At 44.3% G+C, this 20,479-nt stretch overlaps 1 protein-coding gene and 1 long non-coding RNA gene across 9 annotated transcripts in view; one reads left to right on the top strand and one right to left on the bottom strand.

Moving 5' to 3' along the window:
- The window catches only part of BUB1B (BUB1 mitotic checkpoint serine/threonine kinase B), a 27,721-nt gene extending 8,298 nt beyond the window's left edge, over positions 1-19,423 (bottom strand). For 2 of the 8 annotated variants that reach the window (XR_003530712.1, XM_027662097.1), the window contains exons 1-24: positions 19,238-19,326; positions 18,136-18,297; positions 17,739-17,798; positions 17,357-17,501; positions 16,387-16,583; positions 16,129-16,307; positions 15,820-16,013; positions 13,554-13,648; positions 11,525-11,748; positions 11,152-11,258; positions 10,758-10,855; positions 10,429-10,481; positions 9,859-9,960; positions 9,533-9,617; positions 9,069-9,171; positions 8,434-8,720; positions 7,332-7,519; positions 7,141-7,180; positions 5,858-6,006; positions 5,567-5,679; positions 5,121-5,282; positions 4,293-4,435; positions 2,620-2,791; positions 2,138-2,244 (exon numbers count right to left, since the gene is read on the bottom strand). Coding sequence is in view for 7 of the 8 variants with exons in the window: in XM_027662097.1 (XP_027517898.1) it covers positions 2,138-2,244; positions 2,620-2,791; positions 4,293-4,435; positions 5,121-5,282; positions 5,567-5,679; positions 5,858-6,006; positions 7,141-7,180; positions 7,332-7,519; positions 8,434-8,720; positions 9,069-9,171; positions 9,533-9,617; positions 9,859-9,960; positions 10,429-10,481; positions 10,758-10,855; positions 11,152-11,258; positions 11,525-11,748; positions 13,554-13,648; positions 15,820-16,013; positions 16,129-16,307; positions 16,387-16,583; positions 17,357-17,501; positions 17,739-17,798; positions 18,136-18,278 (3,146 nt within the window). In the remaining variant the exon portion in view is untranslated. The other 6 variants (XM_027662098.1, XM_027662100.1, XM_027662103.1 and 3 more) reach the window with 6 other exon arrangements.
- LOC113956031 lies at positions 19,391-20,479 on the top strand. The gene is made up of 3 exons (XR_003530723.1): positions 19,391-19,508; positions 19,879-19,945; positions 20,365-20,479. It is a non-coding gene; the product is annotated as an uncharacterized LOC113956031 (long non-coding RNA).

The raw sequence follows: 20,479 nt of genomic DNA, 5'->3' as shown, positions 1-20,479 counted from the left end.
AGATAACATTTCAGAGACAATTCACAGGAATAAATCCCCCCTCTCCCAGATGTACCCACACAACATGAATAAAAAGGTTAAGTGACTCATTTAAGTCTTGGCAAACTGATATCAGAGCTAACCCTTTGTTCCTCAGTCTTGCACTGCTACTGAGCACTGCAGCACTTTCTCCCCCGAGCCAGGAGGTACAGTGGCTTGGGAACAAACTATCTGCCTCTGCTTTATGTAAGTGACTCACCAAACAGCAGCAGCCAGAGTCTCAGGAGGAATCCAGCCTGTACAATTACACTAGTAACTCTTATAATTTGCTAAAATAATTAAGTCATGCAGAACCTAACCCAGCAAAAAATATGCGAGACTTGAGGCCATTTTCTTCGTGGGCTTAGATAAGTAAGAGGCACAGCAGAAGAGATTAAGTGTTGGTAAGGAGGTCTAAGGAGTTCAAAAGTAAGGAGTAACAAAAAGAGTCCTAAAAATTCAAACACGGCTTCTATATCCTACCTCGCAAACTTGCACAGATGAAGTTTCCTAAAACAGTATAGAAAAAATAGAAAAACTAAAAAGACTCTGGGAACTGAAACATCCCCAAATCCATTCTTTAATAATGGTAAAACCCCTCCCCCGAAAACCAGGCTGTCAGCTTTCTAGTGATACTCGGAGGTGAAAAAAACAACTCGATCAGAATTCACATTCACCTTTCCCTAAATCTCTGTCACTTTCAGAAGCAAAGCACAAGACAGGATGGAAAAGAAATTCCTTATAACTTCCAAGTTATGAACTGATGCACCCAGGTGAGCAATGAGCCATTCCAGCCTGGTTCCAGCTCCACAGAACTCATGCTCAACTTCTTCCTTCATCTCCTCTAGCCCTTTCCAGGTCTCACTCCTCTTCTGGCAAGTCTCCCTTTAAGTTCTACCTCTATCAGAATCATAATTGTTTTGATCCAGTGTCACCAGCTTTTACTGCAATTCCTTTCCAATTGACCCCTCCCCTCCAAACTCCAATGACAGCCAGCCCTATCCTCCCAAATTCAGACTTACTACTCCTCCTGCTCCAGTTATCCCGAGAGTTATTGCTATTTTTCCCATACCCACATCCTGATCAGGTCCCCAACACCATGTTCCAACCTTCTCAACTCGGGCCTTGTGTGGCTTCATCTGCAGTAGCTCAGTTTAATCTCTTGCAGAATTAAAAAAGAATCAGTTAGAAAACCAGTAAATAAAAAAAAGGCCATTTCCCCCCCTGTACACAGCAGCCCATGAGGCTTTTTCCAAAGGCTGAACACAACCAGCTGGGAGGTGTGAGCAGTGCAGGTTGCTAGGGAACTGGACAGCTCCACACTGGCACAAGGTTTCCTTAAGGAAGTGCTTTCAGGAGTGTACCCACACAGGCAGTGCAACCAGTACCCATGACCCTGAACACAGCAACTGCTGTCATGGGGGGGAGAGTTCTGGAAAATCCTTAGGAAATGCCAAGGCAGAGGATGCTGCAGGATGTGACTAAGAACATGAACAACCTAGGAACCAAAAAAGGGCAGAGGAAGGCAGAGCAATCTTAACAGCCAAAACACGTGCCTAAAAGAGAGCAGTAGCAATTAATACCTGAGGACAAAGAGCAGCTTCCAAAAAGAAGCTGTTTGCACTTGCATCTTGAATGACAGTTGTAAATTCTTTTCCTTCCTGTGCACGTAGTAAATTGTTTCTGCTACTGTTACAGACAGCCCTGGCCTCTGTCTCAGCAGAATGAAAAAAGAGCAAACCAAACTAAATCCACTCCTAGAGCAACATGCTCATGGGATCTTTTCTTTCCCCTCACCACCCACCCACTTATCAACTTTTCCAAGCTTGGTCTGTGAGGTGCAAACAGAGAGACTAAGGCAGTGTGGTCCGAAAGGATGGAAAAAGCAAAATCATCTTCACTGGACTGTTCGTATTCAGCTTAGAATTGCCTCCTAAGCATTAAGGCCACCAGTGAACAAGTCCAACAGCTCCCCAGTTTCAGTCCCCACAGAACTAACACTTTTTGGCAGCAACAGCCCCAAGTTGTGTGTTCTAAGCTCTGAGGATGGTACCACTGTAAGGAAAATGAAGTTAGATGTCTGTTCTTCCCCAGCAGCCTCCTCTGCAAAAGGACTTACTTTGGTAGGTTTTGGCTGATTTTCCAGATGGAATTCTCCTGATAGACCTGGATATGATCCCCAAACAGCATCAAATGGACTATATCTGCAATGCCAACCAAGTCCACCTGTAATCACAACAAACATCACAAAGTTCAATGCCTGTCACTCTCTGCAATCCACTACAGTTTTCTGCTGTTGGTGCTTTCACACACTTAAGTCCGGATTGGTCTTTGCACCAGAATCTTCCAGAGACTGTTAAGCAAGAAAACTTCAAGAAGTAAACTTCTGTTTTTATTGTAGGTTTCTAAATAAATACAGTAGTCACAGACTCTCAACAGTGCTGCTAGTCCCCTTCACTTAATGCCAAAGATTCTATCAGGTGTCAAATTCAGTATTTATTGGTCAGAGCTTTCCACAGCACTTGAAAATTGCAACCTAAGAAAATAGATTTTTGCAAAGGAAACACAGAAACTAAGATGTCCTGCTAAACAGAGACTCACCTGATAAGGAAGAGAACTTGCTGCCAGAAGCTGCTGCCCATGAGGGGTCTGAGATATGGGAAAGCTGTTGCACAAGCTCACTCGAGACTGCAACCTCAAATCCAGACTGTGAGAGAAATCCACCACCTTCAGAGCACTTGCCATGTCCTCGTTAGCAAAGGCATCACAGATCCTGAGCAGAGGAAGCACGTGAAGCACAAGACAATCCAACAAACTTTTTCCTTCTGTAATTAATTTAACAGTGCAGTGAAGGTGAGTCTTAGCCATGTCAATGCTCCCCTCTGATGGCTGCCTTCAGAACTGCTGCAAGGGCTGCCCCTGGACAGGAGCAGCTGGCAGCCTGGAGCCAGGGGTGACACTGGAGTCTCCAGAGTGACCCATGGGAAAGCCAAAGAGTTGAGGATGCTGCTGTTTTAATATTGGTCACAGTTATCCAAACACAGTCTGTGCAATAGGACAATAGTGCAGTGCTTAGCACTCATCCCTCTCCTTCAGGATCTCAGAATGCTTCATACAAAAAATAATTAGGCTTGATAATGCTTTAACAAACCTTTCCTGGTCTAGAGGAGAGAGAGGACAAACAAGAAGGGCAGGGAGGAGTATCTGTATCTAGGACTGCCAAGCCAACAATATCCACAGACCACAGCTCTCACTACTATTCTTCTTACAGATTTGTGTGCTGAGCATATTTTTTAATTTATACTGTGCACTTGTCCTTTAGTTATCTTAAAAAATCCAAACCACTATCCTAACTTCTTAGCAGCTGGGGTTTTTTTTATTTGCCACAGAGAAATCCAGCCGAAGATATCCAAGCCCATCAAGCCACTGTTAGATCAGTGACTTCCAAAACAGGATGCAGCACCCTAAGGGATGTGCAAGACAACCCATTGTAGGGTGTGAAGAAAATATGAGAGTTTCAGTGTGTATGTATGTAATTTACAATTAAGTAAATAATATAAATAAGTTATTAATAAAATAATCACAAAGAAATTCTAAATAAAAAATCTTGGGGGTGTGCATGTTAGATGGCTGCAGGCTCTAAGTAAATTTAAAGTTAATAGCTATTTCTAACGTATCAGGGATAACCAAGAACAGCCTCAGTGAATTTATGTAATGGAATTCTACCTGATTCATTAGACATTCTGGTTACTGGCTTCCCACACTTAGTTCACAGATCACATTCCATGGGATATGAGACTTTGTTAACATAATATGGGAAAGAGCTTCAAGAAGAAAACTAGATCTGTGCATCAAGGTACAAGCTGGACTGCAGAGGAAGCTGAGCAGTCTGTTTAAGGGTGTCTGGATATTCCAGTCCCACCTGTCCTTTGTCTTCTAATTTCCTGGTTTTCAGATATGTAAAACCAAAGGCAAGTTTCCATATCCAGTTAGAGGTCCAGTACACTAAACATCCGGTAAGGTAGAAGCTTGAAAACACAGGCAACAGCAACACCATTTTGCTTAGCACAAGTTTTACAACATCACTGTGTAAACCTTCTATAGAAAGGTTTATTCCTAAACAAAGTGTTTTCACTGTTTCCAGAATATGCTAGAGCCTAAAATACCTGGACTGCAAAACCAGCCCCCCAGCTAAGGAGGAGAAATGAGAGCAGCACGAGAGCTGTAGCTGCAGTGAGTGCTCTGTACCCCCACACCCACACCCAGAGACAAACCTGTCTCCCAGAAAGAACACCTCTGGCCTCAGATCTCCATGGACAATCTCAGCCTTGTGCAGCTTCTCTACCACACCCAGAAGGTTATAAACAACCAGGAAGATGACTTCCTCCGTGATGGACTTGCGGCCACGGATAACATCCTGGAAAGAGACAGTAAACATGTATCTCTGGGCCATTCTACCTCAGATTAGGTCGAGTATTTATAGCTCACCTTTTTTTTCATTACTCAACTGTACAGAGATAACAGTCCCACCCTAAATTCAGTATAATCAGATTTTGCCCATGACCAGCCCACGCAGAATTACAAGAGCCATGAGCTCCTAGGAGACATTATTATTCAAAAGTGGACAAAAGATCAGGAGGAGAAAATTGAACTCAAGACTGAAATCACTATTTAGTTTCTATCCTATTTATACACAACAATTCAAAATGCACTTACAAGACTTTATTTAAAATATAAATCCTTCAGCAAGACATTAAACGCTATGACCTTGCTATAGCAGATGGGAACTTATTGAAACAGGTAAAGTTAAACAACAGTTTTAGATGCAAATCTTGTTTGGAATAACATGTGGTTCTTGGTTCAGGTCCTTTTTCTTTCACAAAGACAGAAAATGTGAATAATTTGTTCAAGATCATCTTCTGAGAAGCACATGATCTACGGATGAGAAACCAAACCCAAGGGAGGCTACAACAGACAGCCCTGATTTGTATATGGATAAAACCCAGAGGATCCAGAGTGCAGGATTAACCAGGGGAAGCTCTTCAGCCAAAGTCACTACTGTAGCCAAGCAAGAGTCCCTGTGCCCTCCAGCCTGTACTGACCCCGAGCGTGAAGCGGTTGATGTCCCTGTGCACCACGGCACAGCCATCCCGGTACAGGTGGCAGCTGCAGCTCCCACTGAAGCTCTGGTCAAAGTCAGCCTTCAGACGCCTCTGTAACTCCAGGGTGATATAAAAATCCCAAGGCACAGGCTGAGAATACACCTACGACAAGGTACGTAAGAAGGACGTTTATTTTTGGAATAAAATGAAAATTATTCATCTTCATATTCTTCTCAGCCTTTTTCTTCCTCTCCCACTTCACTAAGGAAGGCGTTTTCCACAGCCAGAAACTTTTAATCTATACCCACAATTAGAAATAGGACTCGAAGCAGCAAACTTCATGTATGGAATTCAGAAATGAAGGCCAGACTTACTACATTTTATGTATTAATGGATGAGATTTTACCATTTCACAATTCTTGTACAATAACCATCGTGTGTGTTACCTTTATTGCAAATCCCTTTGCATCCAACTGGAAAAGGTTAGCTGGAATGGCGAAAAACATTTTGTATTCCTCATTGCTCCAGTATTCCCATTTGATGCAGTAAGTCTCATGCCCTGGGATGAAAGTTTACATTCATAAGCTGTCACAGCAAACAGACATTCCCAAGTTATTCCCCAGTGTGGAGAGCTGGGTGGTGCTCACATCCAACTCTGAGGGCGAACATGAACCACAGTTCAACCCAACGAGAACACAAACAGATCCCCAGCACTGCAGAGGCTCTGGCACACCTACCCAGCTCAATGTCCTTCTCAACCTCCATGCCAGGCAGAGCTCCAGGCTCCAAGTAAAAATCTGGAGAAGCAGCCAGTGATTCTGGCACAGGATCCAAGAGCTTTTTACGCTGCTCAGCACTCCACAGGAACTGAGCCACGTCATCCCCTAGGAAGGCAAGGAACAGCAAGGTGAGCTGAAACTCAGTAATGAGTCTGTGCCATTGGATTACCTCTGTCAGTAAAAGTACCCCAGATACTGGAAGCTTTCTGTCCACATTCTGATTTACTGTTCACCTTCACCTCCTCCCAACAGTTTGTGAAGTGAATGTGACACTCCTCTTTACAACCACCTCACAGACTCACGTCTCAAGGAGTCTCCTGCAGCATCATGCAAAATATATCTTCCACAAGAGACAAAGCTCTGAATTAATTCAGCCACAGCAGAAGTCATTCTGCAAATCAACACTCCTTGTTTTAAATCTATGCCCAGAGTAAGTGATCAGTTTAGGATTTTCAAATGAAGGGGGGTTTAGTGAAATTCAGTCCTTTAATTACAGCAGGGGTTTTATGGAAGAAAAGGAAAACAAAGCTGGACTCCAACACTGTTGCTCACTGCAATATTAAAAATTTCGTGGCTTTTACCTCCTGGAAGACACATAAGATAATTCCATGTAGGAATTGTGTTTTCATTCCAGGTCCCAGGTCTACAGGCACACAAGAACATTCTTCTCCAGAGTAGATACACTGAGAATTTTCAGATACACAATTCTAATTAAAGCATCATAAGTCAAAATCAAAGGAGTTAAAGCAGTTTAAACACCTTGAAAAACCATCATGCCACATACACCTAATTCTGTAGGCCAGATTTCAAAGGCCTTTTGTGACCACTCCTGTTCTAACTGTAATATAAATATTCAGAACAGAGAGAAACAAGGGCTTTTAGATAGAAGAAAAATAAATTGACTATTCAAGTACCAGTATTGTTTTCCTTCAATAGGAGTAAGAAATGTACTGTGAAACAGCACCACACTTTACAGCACAGTTAAAAGTGCAAATTTACACCAAAATTCTGCAACTTTCACTAGATTTCAAATTCCCCTTTTTCAAAGTAGCAGTTATCAGCACATCAGCAGAGACACAGTATCATTACAGAGAAAAAAACAAGACAAACCAAACCAAAGCTGTCTTAGAAGTTCTCACTGCCCTCCAGTCCCAACTTTTCCTTTCAGAATTTGACCTCATTATTCCTACACACTCCCTGTTTTACTACCTTAAGAACTTCTGTCCCCTTAATATTTCCATGTTTTGGATGCTGACAAGCATTCTGTGCTGCACCTCTCTGCTGCTTCCCACAGGGGACACAAGTTCAGGCACAAGTCACAGCAATGGGAAACACACAGGAAGCAGAGTGGGACATAGGAAGGACAAGAAGAAACATGTTTAGTGACAGCTGCAAGTTATTTGTTGTGAGTGAAACTTGGTTTAGTACTAACCAGGAGCATTTCCACAGACACCTCCAGCATCAGGAGCTGTTTCAGCAGGCAGGCTCTGAGCCAGCTCCAGTTTCTCAGGGATATGCAGGTATTTAATAGCAGATGTTTGTGTAACAGAGGACAGAGAACCTCCTGAGACTGAAGAACCTGACGAGCGAGTGTCTTCCAGGCTTGTTTCCATGATGGGGCTGGAAATAAAGTCAGCAGCTGTTCAGACTGCCAGAACATACAGGTTTGAGATAATGCCAGCCCAGTGACCAGGGGAGGATACTGTGCACTTCCACATTTAATTAACAAAGAAATCCTTTCCCAGCCTTAGTGGAAAACCAAAAGTCACGTCAGAGCTTCATTCTGGCTCTGATGGTTGTTTATACTCGGAATCTTAGTCTACAGATGACTTTTTATCTCCTCTTCCACTAAATCTGACTGCTACCATAGAAGACATACTGAATATTTATTCCTCGTCTCGCTACCACATTTCAGGGCTTTTAAAGCAGTGAAGGGTTGGGTGGGAAATAACTCTGCCTAATTATACTCAGCATGGTTTCCAGGGAGCTTCCCAAGTAAACAAACACCTTGGCGTGGTATATGTGTTTACATACTAACAGCCAGCAAAACCAACTCAGCTCTAAATTAAGAAACCCCCATATAAGATGCTTTTTTGGTTTACAAGGATAAAAAAGAAGGTTGTTTGCCAGTTTTTTTCTTCTCTCCAGCTTCCCTCCTCTGTAGAAGAACTAAATTATAGTCACCAGATGCATCTTATATACTTAAAATAACTGCAGAAGCCTACGAGTATGAAAGGAACTGATGACTCTGCTTTTCATGTCTGATAACCAAGATAGAATGCATTTATTAATTACTTTGCAAGTTATTTGGTAAAAGCATGGAGTTAAGGCCCAGAGCACTAATGCTGAAAAGCCAAGTGGGCTTGCTCCTGCCTCTTGGATCTGCTCAAGGCAGAGTAGACCCTAAGCTAGAAAAATGGCTGTCTTTGGAATATCCTGGTCTATTCAGAAAACTGTTTCTGCAGCAACAGAACCACAGTAAAACCACAACTGTGAAAGACACACAGGGTTTAGGGTACTTTGCTGTTAATTACCTCAGTTTATTTACACACAGAGCTTCCCTGTAGGCTCCCTCACACACCAGCGTTTCCTGCTCCAGAGGTGCACTCTTGGATTCTGGACTATCCTCCTTCAGGCCACTCTGGGAGAAAGCAGGAGCTGGGACTCTCTGAGCCCCCAGCCCGTGAAAGGGCGTCGAGGCCAGGTGGGCAGCCCTGTTGAAGTCACACGTGTCTTCTGGGTTGGCACAAAGGGGTTTGTTCTTGTAGGAGCCTGACACAATTGCATCCTCAGTCAAAGGTTCGATTCCATTCAGCTCATCCTTAAGAAAAGCAGGAAGAGACAGTGAAAAGCCTGTACATTTTATGACATTTTTTTCTTTAATTTATTTAAAAGGTGAATATTTCTCTCTCCCCTTTCTTCCACCCAACCACCTTCCATAATGTATCTTTCGCTCTGGCCACTAATGACTTCCCTACCATCATCTCCTTAAGCCTAATAAAACCACGAATTTCCAGTATAATCTTAACATGCCCCAATTCAAGCCCTGCCATGCCAGACAGCAGTTTGGAATCCCTGCTAACTGCCCCTCAGGTCGGTGTGTCAGCAGGACAGGCAGTGCTGGCTCCTCCTGGGCAGGGGCTGTGCTGTGGGCAGGCTGTGTCCTTACACAGGTTTCTGCTGAGGCGTTTTCCTTTGCTGCCAGAGAGGCCAAAGGTTTACGAACAGCGAGAGGGCGACGGGCACTCGTCTGGGTATGATCTGCAGAACAACTAAGACAAAGTTACACTCAATTAAATACTTATTAGAGCAGATTCCTCAAGAGTTTTTATCTACCGACAATTTCAATCTATATTTTTCTAGCACAGAACTGCCAGTTAACTGCAATTTATACAACTCTCCAAAATGAAGAAAGTTTACATAGCAGCTTAAAAAGTTCTAGGCTGAGGAAGAACAACAGAAGAGTATTTCCTCATCATGGACTCTGAGTAATGAAATAAAAAAAAGCAATATAAACAAAACAAAATGCCACCCCACACCCTTGCAAGAAGCAGTTATTTCAGAAGCTACAGAAAATGGTTTGATATTTCAGGTGTTCCCTCCCTCTGAAATCTAGGTCTTGAATATTTCTACCTTATATTCTGATTTGTTAAAGTAGAGGATTCATCAAATATAGAGAAAAACGGAGCAGGAGCCAGTGGGGGAAGCAGACCTACATCTGTAAAGAAAAACCAGGAGGCTCTGTCATATCAACAGTTTTTCCACAACAGTGTATCCAACACTACTTAAAATATTTAACACATGATTTTAAAAATGCTGGTCCTAGCAGGAAATTACAGAGCTGGCATTTAAGGAACCCCATTAAAAAAGGCTTGGTTTTGTCCCATTACTGAACCACACCTTTACCACCATATTATGTGAGCTAGCTTGCTCTTTTTAGACTGTATCAGAATTGGTACCTTCTTTTGGAAGGCTGGCCTCATCTCTCTGTTCCTCCTCAGGGTCTAAAAGCACATTTCCACTGTGGATGTCTGGGGATACATCAGGAGTCGGGATAACCTCTGTCAACAGCACCAGGAGTTAATTCGGGTCAAAAGTAAGTTTTTCAGCACACATCCTTCCCAACAACAAAACTTCCCCAAGAGAAAAACACACAACTTCTGGCTGTATTCCTCCAGAGAATCCTCTGAGGCAAAAGGACTTAAGATAGTAACAGTCTGATGGTAGCATTAAACTCTTTTGAGATTTTAGTGGGACTGCCAATGTGAAAGCTTGAAAAAAGCTCTCCAGCTATTGAAAGCAAAAAGCTCTTCTGCTCAAACGTCCTTTCAAACAGTGACATTCTCTGGCCTCAGATACTCAATCTGCTGAATATGGTTAAAGGCACTCGTGGAACCTTCTCATTTTCATTCTTTTAACCCACCTAGACTTTTGTTTTTAGTTTGCTGCAGTCTTGCTATTCATATAAAAAAACACTTCCCCCTTTTACAAAGCCTTCTCCTTAGTGGTAAAAAAAATTTGATACTTACCCTCAGGACAAGATGGTTTATGTAGCTGAGTATCTTCACAGACATGGAACTCACTGCAAAAAAGATATAAACTTGTTTCTTATACTTTACAGACCTTCACAAAATAGAAGTAAACTCCATAAAAAAGGCAACGTATGCTACCTGCAAGAAGTTAAGATCCCATAATCAAAAATATTGAGAGAGAGAGAGAGAGAGGGCAGATCCTGGCTGCAGGCTGACAGAGGAGTCTGTTCCCCTCTGCCTGCAGAAATAGGCTGGCAGTGATCCATGTTACTCCTGACTTATCCCCAAAAACCTTCTCGTTGCTGGCAAAGAAAACCCTCTATTACCTTTGCCACTGAAGCTGCTTCTCCCCAGCTTCTGTTGCACTGGAAGAAGTAAATCCTTGCAGGCCCAAAGGTGCCAAAGCTTCCCTTATCTCTGCTGCCTAGAGAAACAAAACCGTGTTTTGGTTCTACAGGGATGGAATCACAAGCCATGAAAAAAGGTTCCAAAACTATTACTATGATAACCCTGGGTGGGTCATTAGTTGTCTTTAGCCATTTTTATTAGTACTTAGTTTACTGTCATGAAACAAAGTCCATTTTTATTGCATAGTGTAGTTACAGAATTTTACTCTTTGCAACCCTGTATAACTTTCACAGGAGATTTTAGTAATCCTACAACTGTTACAGACACACGTAAGCAGCTTTTTGTAAAAGAACAGTTAAGTGAGGACAATACCTGTTCACGTGGTTGTTGCTGCTTGTCATCTTCTTTCAATTTCTTCTCCAGCTCCTCAATTTGCCTTTGTATTTCTTCCTTCTTCTGTGCTATGGCTTGCATTTCCTCTAAGGAAGAAAAGCTTGTAAGGCCCAATGCATATTTAACATACAGTTGGTGGCTAAAGCCTAAATTATTTGTAAAGGGGTCTTTCCCTGTTCCACAGCTTGAATGCAAAGCTGTCAGACATGTCAGCTGTCTGTGTACCTCAGAGCAGTTAAATAACTCTTCCAGCAGAAAAAGAAAAGCAGCTGCAATAACAGAGAGCAGCAAACATAATGTTATGATCCCATCTCTGAAAGCCTTACTTATTTCAGCCCATTTTGAAACACACCTTCGGTTTTCTTTTTCGCTTTCTTCCTGTAGATTTCAGCTCGAATCTCTTCCAAAGAGAATTCATCGACTCCAGCATAAACCTTGTCCTTGCAGTACATCACCACCTCCCTCTGCTCCTGAGTGTCCTGCTGATGGTGCTGCACTCGCTGCAGCGGGTCCTCCTTCTCAGGTTTGCGAGCGCTCAACACGCGGTTTATGCTGGGCTCGATTTTGCACGGAGTCCTGGAAAACCGGCAATTTGTTACTGGGCTTCTCTGGTGCTTCAGTGTAGCACAGAAAAGCAGGCACAGGAGGCAACAGGGCTGATTTCAGAGTCTGGAACAGTGTAAAGACCTTATGGTCCGTTGTTAGAAAAAATAAACCAGAAAACTGGAATGGCAGCAGATGAAAGGCCAGCATACAACTCCAAAGGGGGTAATAAATAAAGAAACCAAAACAAACAATAATCAATCCCAAACAGTTAATAAGGTCCAGTCACAATTCCTTAGCGTGAAAGGGCTTTCTCAAAGCACTACCCAGTAATGTCAGGAGAGAGGAACCAACACTTTACAGCTTTACAGGCAGCAGCATTCCAACTGACTCCAGCTGGACTGACTCAGCTGTGCCTCAGTAAAAGATGATCTGAACAACTGACCTTAAAAACTGGGTTAGCTGTGGTCTGGGTGAGCAGATCCAAAGAAAGCCCTGTGCACAGCTCCAAGACATCCATTTTGGTTGGGTGTGAAGGGACTCCCAGCCCTTTCACCATATGGGAGATCAGGAGGCAAAGAGGTGCTTCTCACGTGTGGGTTTTTAAAGCCTTTTTTGGGGAATGTGGAGGCTCATTACCAACATCACTACAGGGTCCTTCTGCCCAGACCTCTGGATGACAGCTGGGGGCATGATTTGCATCATGTTCACACAGTTTCAACACAACACTTTCAGACATGACTTAGTGTGACCATGGTATCATGAGGAAATGGACTCAAAGGCAGAAAAGAAAAATATCTACTTTTAAACATTCAGCTGCATTATATAAAACTGCATACGAAGTCTCTGCCTGAGTTGCTTAGAGCTAATTTACATAATGTTCAGTGCCACCCACTCCTTCCCTCTCCCTGGGATAAAGAGCTAAAGTAAGTAACAAATCTTCATCTCAGAGACCAGCATGCCAAGAGATTTAATTCTGTGGTATCACTGACTTTCAGGAGCAAGAAACAGTTTAAACAGAAATTTATTTTTTTACAGATTCTTCAACCCAACTATGGCATGTCCTTGGTCAGAGCTATTCTGCAGTGCACAGGGAACATACAAAACCCACAGGAAAAATCCATGCTGTTCACCACCTCTCAGCAGTCCTCAGTTCTGTGCAATTCAGAGCTGTGGAAACTGCAATACCAAATTGTCTCTTCCACTTCTCTCTCAGGAAGAGCCTGTGTATTCCCTGGCCATCATTAGCCACAGAAAGGTAGAGCAACTTTGCGAAAAAAAGTCCTCTGCTCTAACAAAACCACCCCATCTCCTGGGATTTATTAGAATTTCAGGGAGACTGCACAAGCAGGAAGGTAATTTCAGGCAAAGCAGCATACTCACTCCTCCACGACCTAAGCAACACTGTAGTCATGGCAACTCTGATAGCTTGTTTCAGAATAAAACTCCAGATATGCTGAGCACAGAGCTCCCAAGACAGAAAAACAGCCCTAAGTCTGCCTCAATTTGAGGCTGTTCCACAGCAAAGGGCACCCTAAGACAGGGACCTGTGGGTTTGTGCAAACACACTGAGATAAGCTATTAGACTAATTAGCACATATAAATATGACAGCGGCTCCCACATCATGAGCAGTGCTGGCTGAGCACTTCCCATGTCCTTATGCAACCTCTGCTGGAGCCTCTGCCATCAAGCTGCAGCACTGATTGCTTCCAGGCTGACGGATTTTTAAATTCTTGTAGCTCTCTAGAGGCTTGACTACTTGGCAAAACAAGTCAGAATTTTAGGAAAGAGCTTTTAGAGTTCCAAAGGCAGTTCCCATCTCCAGCTCAAGACTCACATCATCTGAGGCTGAGCTGACTCGTCCACGTAGGGGGTGAAGCTGGGCAGGGGGCCGGGCACTGCCGGGCCGGGGTTGGAGGCGCTGCGAGGACGCTGAGGGAGGAAAGGCACCGTTAACAAACAGCTGCAACCTTCATCTGGGCACTCCACACCTCCCGGGGCTCTGCAGCTCCCTCTCCCTGCTGTTCTGCTCCTTTGGAGGGTTTGTTATAGAAAAGAATTAAACCTAACAGACTTTTCCAACATTCTTGCCGTTCTGAGACATAAATAGTTACAACCCATCAGCTGAACACTGGCACCTAAAAAGCCAGACACTCCTCCCATGTGACCTCACCATGCCAGTTTCTGTTATTCTGAGGGAATATTATATGTACACATATATATAGAGAGAGAGGGAATGTTATTCTGGTCAAGGTGGGTATTCCAGTTTCTCTTTGCCTGTTTTCCACAAATGCTTCAGTGCTCATTTTCCAGCTAAGATTGTCCCAGTTGTATTATAATATTCCTTCTCCTGTCAGCCAAGGACCTTCAGCCTTAGGGGTTTCAAAATTTTCCTTCCAGAGGCCATTCCAACACCACAAAAATCCCTTAACTGTTTCTGAGGTCCAGTATTTCAGAGAACAGAGTTTAGTCTGACAACACACTCCTCTCATCTGCTGATCTGAACTCCCTGTGACCCTTCAGCACAACAAGTTTCCCAAACTGTTTACTCAGCCATCTTCACACCAGCAATTAGAGAAGCTTCTTTCCTCTGTGCAGGTTTTATCATCTCAAAGCCTTCACCAAAGGTTATTCCTCCTCTACCCTTGAGTGAAGGGGAATTAAACATCCTCAACTCTTCTTCTCGTAGCAGGATATTTTATTTTATTTTTTTAATTAAATCTAACAAATTTCATTAAGGGGAGAACAGAGAGAATTCTAAGGCCAGACATTAAAAGATATACAGAAGCATTTGGAGACCAGAATGAATGTGTTCAGCAGCCCTAAGCAACTGATAAAAGAAGTTCTGCATTAATAATTCCTCCTCATTCTTCTCAAGCTAAATTAAACCTGTGATTTACTGAACTTTTCCATTCATTTAATCAAATTGCTTTGTATCTGGGAGTAATATTCCTGGAGCTCCCCTGAATTTCAGCCTATTTGCATACCTCCCCTCATCCTAGTTTTTGTTCCTAAGCTTCATTTGTAACAACTTCTATACTGAGAAACCTAAAATATTTTTATCACCTGATTACTTTCTATTCTTCCTCTCGAAGCTACAAAGAACAGGGGAACACTGGGGGTTATCTGAGCACCTAACAACAAACTTCATTTTGCAGGGTTAATTCCCTTCAGATAATGTCCTGGATCTCTTCCCTAGAAGAGCTGAAACACCTGAGCACAGCTCTTTCTTTTCCTGTCTCCTGCATTAGTTTAAACTGCTGGAACCTACTTTCTGTCATCCCACTGTCAGGATAAATATCCCACTGATACAGCAGTTCTGCAATTCTTTTGATCTCCACTCTGCTGTTTTCCTCACGAGCACTTCAAAACAGACGTGCAGAATGCTGCACATGCCTTATTTCTGTAAGGCAGGCAACAGGTTCTTCCTTCAGGTGGTATTTTACAATATAATTTGACTCTTACTCTTCCTTCTCAGAGAATCCCTCTCACATTCCTTTTCTGACCTCCAAACAGCTTGGCAGGCCACCTCTACTAATTTTTCTAATTTGCAAGAAATATAATTTCTCGATATAATAATTCCAGAGAGTTTTTTAAACCTCTTCTAGTAATTTCAGCTTGCTAAACTTGAATAGGTTATGCATAGCCAGAGAGTCTTCGGAAGGAGAGGGACTGTTCACAGGGGCCTGGAGTGACAGGACAAGGGGGAATGGCTTTCAGCCCAAGGAAGGAGGGTTTGGATGAGATATTGGGAAGGAATATCTCACCCTGTGAGGATGCTGAGACCCTGGCACAGGTTGCCCAGAGAAGCTGTGGCTGCCCCATCCCTGGAAGTGTCCAAGGCCAGGTTGGACGGGGCTTGGAGCAACCTGGGCTGGTGGAAGGTGCCCCTGCCCATGGTGGGGGTGGGACTGGATGGGCTGTAAGGTCCTTTCCATCCCAAACCGTTCTGGGATGCTGGGATTCCGTTATAAAATCTGTATTTACTAATAGACACAAACCCCAGGCAAGGGAGAAAGACATGACCTTTGTCTCAGGGATCAGAGGTCATCAGCTTACACACACCTTCCTCTCTTTTCCCAGTCTGTTTGGAGACTCCTTACCCTGCCAGAGTTCCAAGGTCCTGCACTGAGTTCATTCTCCTTGGCCCTGGGAGCTGGAGGTGCTGTCCATGACTGTGCTGTAAGGGTGGGAATCTCCTCTACAGAGGCTGAATTTTCATCAAACACAGCAAAACCCGGAGTATTTGAAAGCTGCAGAGAAGTCTGAGGCTGGACGCTTCTGTTCGGGTTCGTGGCTATAAGCAAGAAGATTTATGCAAATTAACCTTTAACGATCGCATTCAATTGCAAAGTCCACAACAAAAAGATGCAACTCTTCCAATAACAGGTGGTTTCAGCTCTTGAATGTACCTTTAACTGCATCTCCCACACGACTAATGGGCGCTCTCACTTTTTTCTTCCCCCTGCCTTTGAGATCTGCCAATGAGCTTCTCTGAGGCTCCGCAATTTCCAGCAGACCTGCATCTTTTCCATCTGGACTTTCCTCGAGTGCCAGCAGTGCCTGCCGAGAAACGCGGGCCTGAAACTGCCTAGAAAAACATGGGACAAGTCAGCACAACCTTCTAGCAGGTACCCGGGGAAGCACCTCAGAGCAAGTTGTTCCCTCACCTGTGATGGGACTGGAGTTTGTCCAAAGGCTCAGCCTTGCGCTGAAGCCCTTCCTGGAATATCAGATCTGCTTTCCTGAAGTTCCCTCTGGCCTCCAGTGCCTCTGCCCAGGTGATGTAGAGCAGTGCCAGGGTGGTGCCAATCTCCTGGCTGCACAGGTAACTGTACAGGTCCAAGGGCTCGTGACAGCAATTGCCCTGAAACGAGCCCAGGTCAGTAATGCCACTGGACTGCAAAGAGTCCAGCTCAGAAATCTGCATCCTGATGCCTCCAGCAAGAGCCCCCTGAGTTCAATACAAGTCTGAGAGCAGCAGCTCTAAGGCCAGGACATGCAACCATTTCCTAGATTTTTTATTTTTTTTAATCTGAGGTAATTCAGTGATTGACCTGTGTCATATTAGCATTCCTGAGAACAGTTATTTCAGCTTTAGATAAAGTACAGCACATTCCTTGCCAGTTTTGGAACTGGTAAATCAGCTCAGGAAGCTAAACCTGGAGAAAAGCTGCTTTAGAAAGATGAGAACAACAAAAATTACAGCAATGGAGAGACAGGGAAGGACCAGAACATGCTCAGCTTGGTTTGGCTCAAATACAGGATGTGGATACAAGACAATAGAAGCTAAAATAACTGGTAGGGCAGATATAACACCTAAAATATATCTTTAAATCTCCTCCCTTTCTCTTTAAATTATTATTTGAGCTCTACTTAGTCAAACCAGCTTTTCCAAAACAAAACTTCTGGAGTCTGCAGCTGTCCAAAGATGACAACTCTAAAAAAGGTCTCAAGATCCCATCAAAAACAATAAGTGAAATTCAAAAGTAACATCTTTGCAGAGGGATACTTCTAATATTGCACCTGTTGTACAACATCCTTTGCCTCTGCTGCCACAAAAATCAGCTTAGCTTTGTGCAGCTGACATGACAAGTCCCCGGGAAAAGCAGACCCAAGAGGGATTAAGAAAATACTCACAAACTTGAGCCAGAGATTAAGATAACGAGGATCTTTGTAGTATTGCTGCTGCTCATTGAGGGCTTTCACTGCCCTTTCCAAAACTGCTGCAAGATTTCCATCTTTCCCACCCTGGGGGAAGGTCTGCTCTGTCCACTTGATGTACCTACAGATGGAAGATGTTCAGAGGAAGTCAGTTCTGAGTAAGTTTCTGTACAATCTAAGGGGATTTAGAAAAAAAAATAAAATAGGCATAATATTGAAACACATTATTCAAAAACTATTATAGAATTTAACTTGGAATGAGTTTCTAAATTAGAATGCTTTTCCCTTGCTTTTCCAAGGATATCTGACCTTTCTACTCTTTTTCTGAAAAAAAAAAAAAAAAAAAAGGGAAACTTACCGGTCCCACACATCCAGAGGGTCATCTCCTGAGTAAAATCGGATTTCTGATTCAAATTCTCTAAAAGACAATATTATCCATCCAATAAGTACATGTGTGTCACTGGAAATATTTTTTCCAAGCTGTAACTATTATAGTTAAAAGTACAACCAAATCTCCCTGGTGTTGGCTGTTTAAATGCTCCCCTGCAAACCTGAAAGTTGCAGTCTGTACCACACAGCACCTACAGCGAGTAGTTCTAAACACCTGGAGTGTGACAGTAGCACAGACATCAGCTACTAAACATCTTTTATGCCTTTTTTTAACGCTTAGGAGATCAGTACGGTTGAGTAAGACGTAGAAAAATGAGGAGGAGGGAGGAATGTAAGGGGGAAGGAGGTGTTATAACATCACCCACTGTTTTTTGAGCTGCACAGCGGTGTGGCTGGAGGAGTCCTGCTGAGCCAGCGCCTCCTGCAAGCTGGACATCACCCGCCCCTGCCTGAGGGGCTGCACGTTCTCCTTGCTCAGCTCCCACTCATCGCCGCACTCCTGGGACATGACCGCGGCTCCTTCGGTCCTGCGCTCACAACAACAACAACAACATCAACAACAACATCAACAACAACAACAACATCAACAACAACACCATCGTCACGCGTTCTCAGGACACAGACCCGAAACTCCGCAGGCCCGCCCTTCAGCAGCCCATTCACGCCAAATTTACTGCGCAGTCAAAACACACCGTTCAGATGCCCAGCTTTTAGAGGGGCTTCGGGTTTTAACTCCCTCCCGTGGGAATTACATGAAACTAAAGGCAGTGTTAACAATGAAGAACCTCTGGCAGGCGACGTTTGCAGGGCAAGCCGCTCAGATGATGTTCTGGAAAAAAACTGCTGCAAAATCCCTGCGCTACCAGATTACCTACAGCACTCTGCCGCAGAGCGCAGAGTAACAGCACTGACCGAATGTTTTGCTCGATTAGCTGGGGACCTTGCGCTCTGCCAAGTTCTTCCCCGCGAATATCCCGTTGTGGTCCGCAGCCGTATTTTTTCCCGACTTACTATCCCCAACAGGTAATTTACAAAGCAAAACAGATTCTGTGAATGAGAGCTCGGAACTGAGGTCTCAGCCCGCAGCTCCGCGCGCTCCCTCAGGGCTCCGGGTACCTCTCGCCCCTCACGGCTCCGCGCGCCCCTCAGCCCCATTCACCCCTCAGCTCCTCACGGCCCCGCGCACCTCTCATCCCTCACGGCCCCGCGCACCTCTCATCCCTCACGGCTCCGCGCCCCTCTCGCCCCTCACAGCTCCCCGTACCCCTCAGCCTCTCGCAGCCCCGCGCGCCCCTCAGCCCCTCACGGCTCCGCGCGCGCCCCTCCCCTCAGCCCCTCACAGCCCCCACGCACCCCTCGGCGCCTCAGCCCGCGCACCTCACACTCCTCAGCCCCTCTCACAGTCGGCCCTCGGCCCCGCGCCCCCCTCACAGTCCCGGGCCCCTCCGTCCCCTGAGGCTCGCGTACCTTTCGGCTCCGCGCGCCCCTCACGCCCCTCAGCCTCGCGCAGTAACGGCAGCGCCGCCTCAGCCCGCCCCGAAATTCAAACGTCCGCCTTCTCCCCATTGGCCGCTCCCGGCGCCCCCCTCACCTGATTGGTTCATTTCCGCGACGCCGCCGCGGGGCATCACGGGAGTTGTAGTTTCCCTTCAGGTGACTCCGTCAGGGAGAAATAAATAGTTTTATAATTTGTTCCCTCAGAATTAATCTTATTATTATGGCTTCCCATTGCCAGAGGGTGAGTTTAGATGGGATATTGGGAAGGAATTTCTCCACGTGCGGGGGGTGAGGCCCTGCCCTGCCACAGGTTGTCCAGAGAAGCTGTGACTGCCCCAGTGAAATCAAATTTTTCCAGCCCTTATTTACGTGGTACAGGCAAAAACTCAGGTTTAACAACCTCACTGGGGGGGGAGTGGGGGGAAAGCGCTTTAACAGCTCCCTACACTAGTTTCAAGTTGTTCTTCAGCATCACCTTGTGTTCCTGTAGGGAACTGAATGTGTTGGGACTGGTCGTTCATCTCTCTTTAAGTGAAAGTTGAAATCTTAATAAAATCCAACATCTTCAGGGTGTTGAAAATACTGATGTCATGCTCACTTCTGCATTCTAGATCTGCAAAAACTGACATATGTGGCAGCTGCAAAAAAAATTTCCCTAGACTTGGACAGGAATATCCTGTGAGTAATATAGATTAGCTGCCTGCTATTACTGGAAAGGTGATCAAGAACAGAAATACTTGTCACAAAAAAAATTGACTATTTGATGAGTAAAAAGTGATTTTTTTTCTTTGTAACTGACCTTAACTCCCAGACTCTGAAGCCATTTGTGATGCCTGTGGGTTATGGAGATTCCGTACTCCCAGATGAGACAAACTTGGATCATGGTGTTGATGGGTGGTTTCTTCTTCACTACATAGGCAAAAAATTAATGACATACCTAAAAGGGACATATGGCCTTATATCTCCCTAAAAAATCTGTTACTTTTATACCTGAAGAGTTAACACACTTATTCTACAATAAAATGCAGAATGTATGCACAAAGATATATAAATCCCAGCATAACATTGAGTATAATGTGGTGTCTTAAATTTTTCAGCTCTTTCATTATGACTTATCCTACAAGTCTTTATCTCAACTTATACAAAATCAAGGTGAAAACCAGAATTCCAACCTCAGTCCTTCATTACAGCAACCTCTCTGCAAAAGGAGCA

Source organism: Corapipo altera, unplaced genomic scaffold (assembly GCF_003945725.1).
Source record: "Corapipo altera isolate COAL_440 unplaced genomic scaffold, ASM394572v1 RXGC01000072.1, whole genome shotgun sequence".
NCBI lineage: Eukaryota > Metazoa > Chordata > Aves > Passeriformes > Pipridae > Corapipo > Corapipo altera.
The sequence above is the reverse complement of the archived record's forward strand: the minus strand, read 5'-3'. Positions and strand labels throughout refer to the sequence as shown.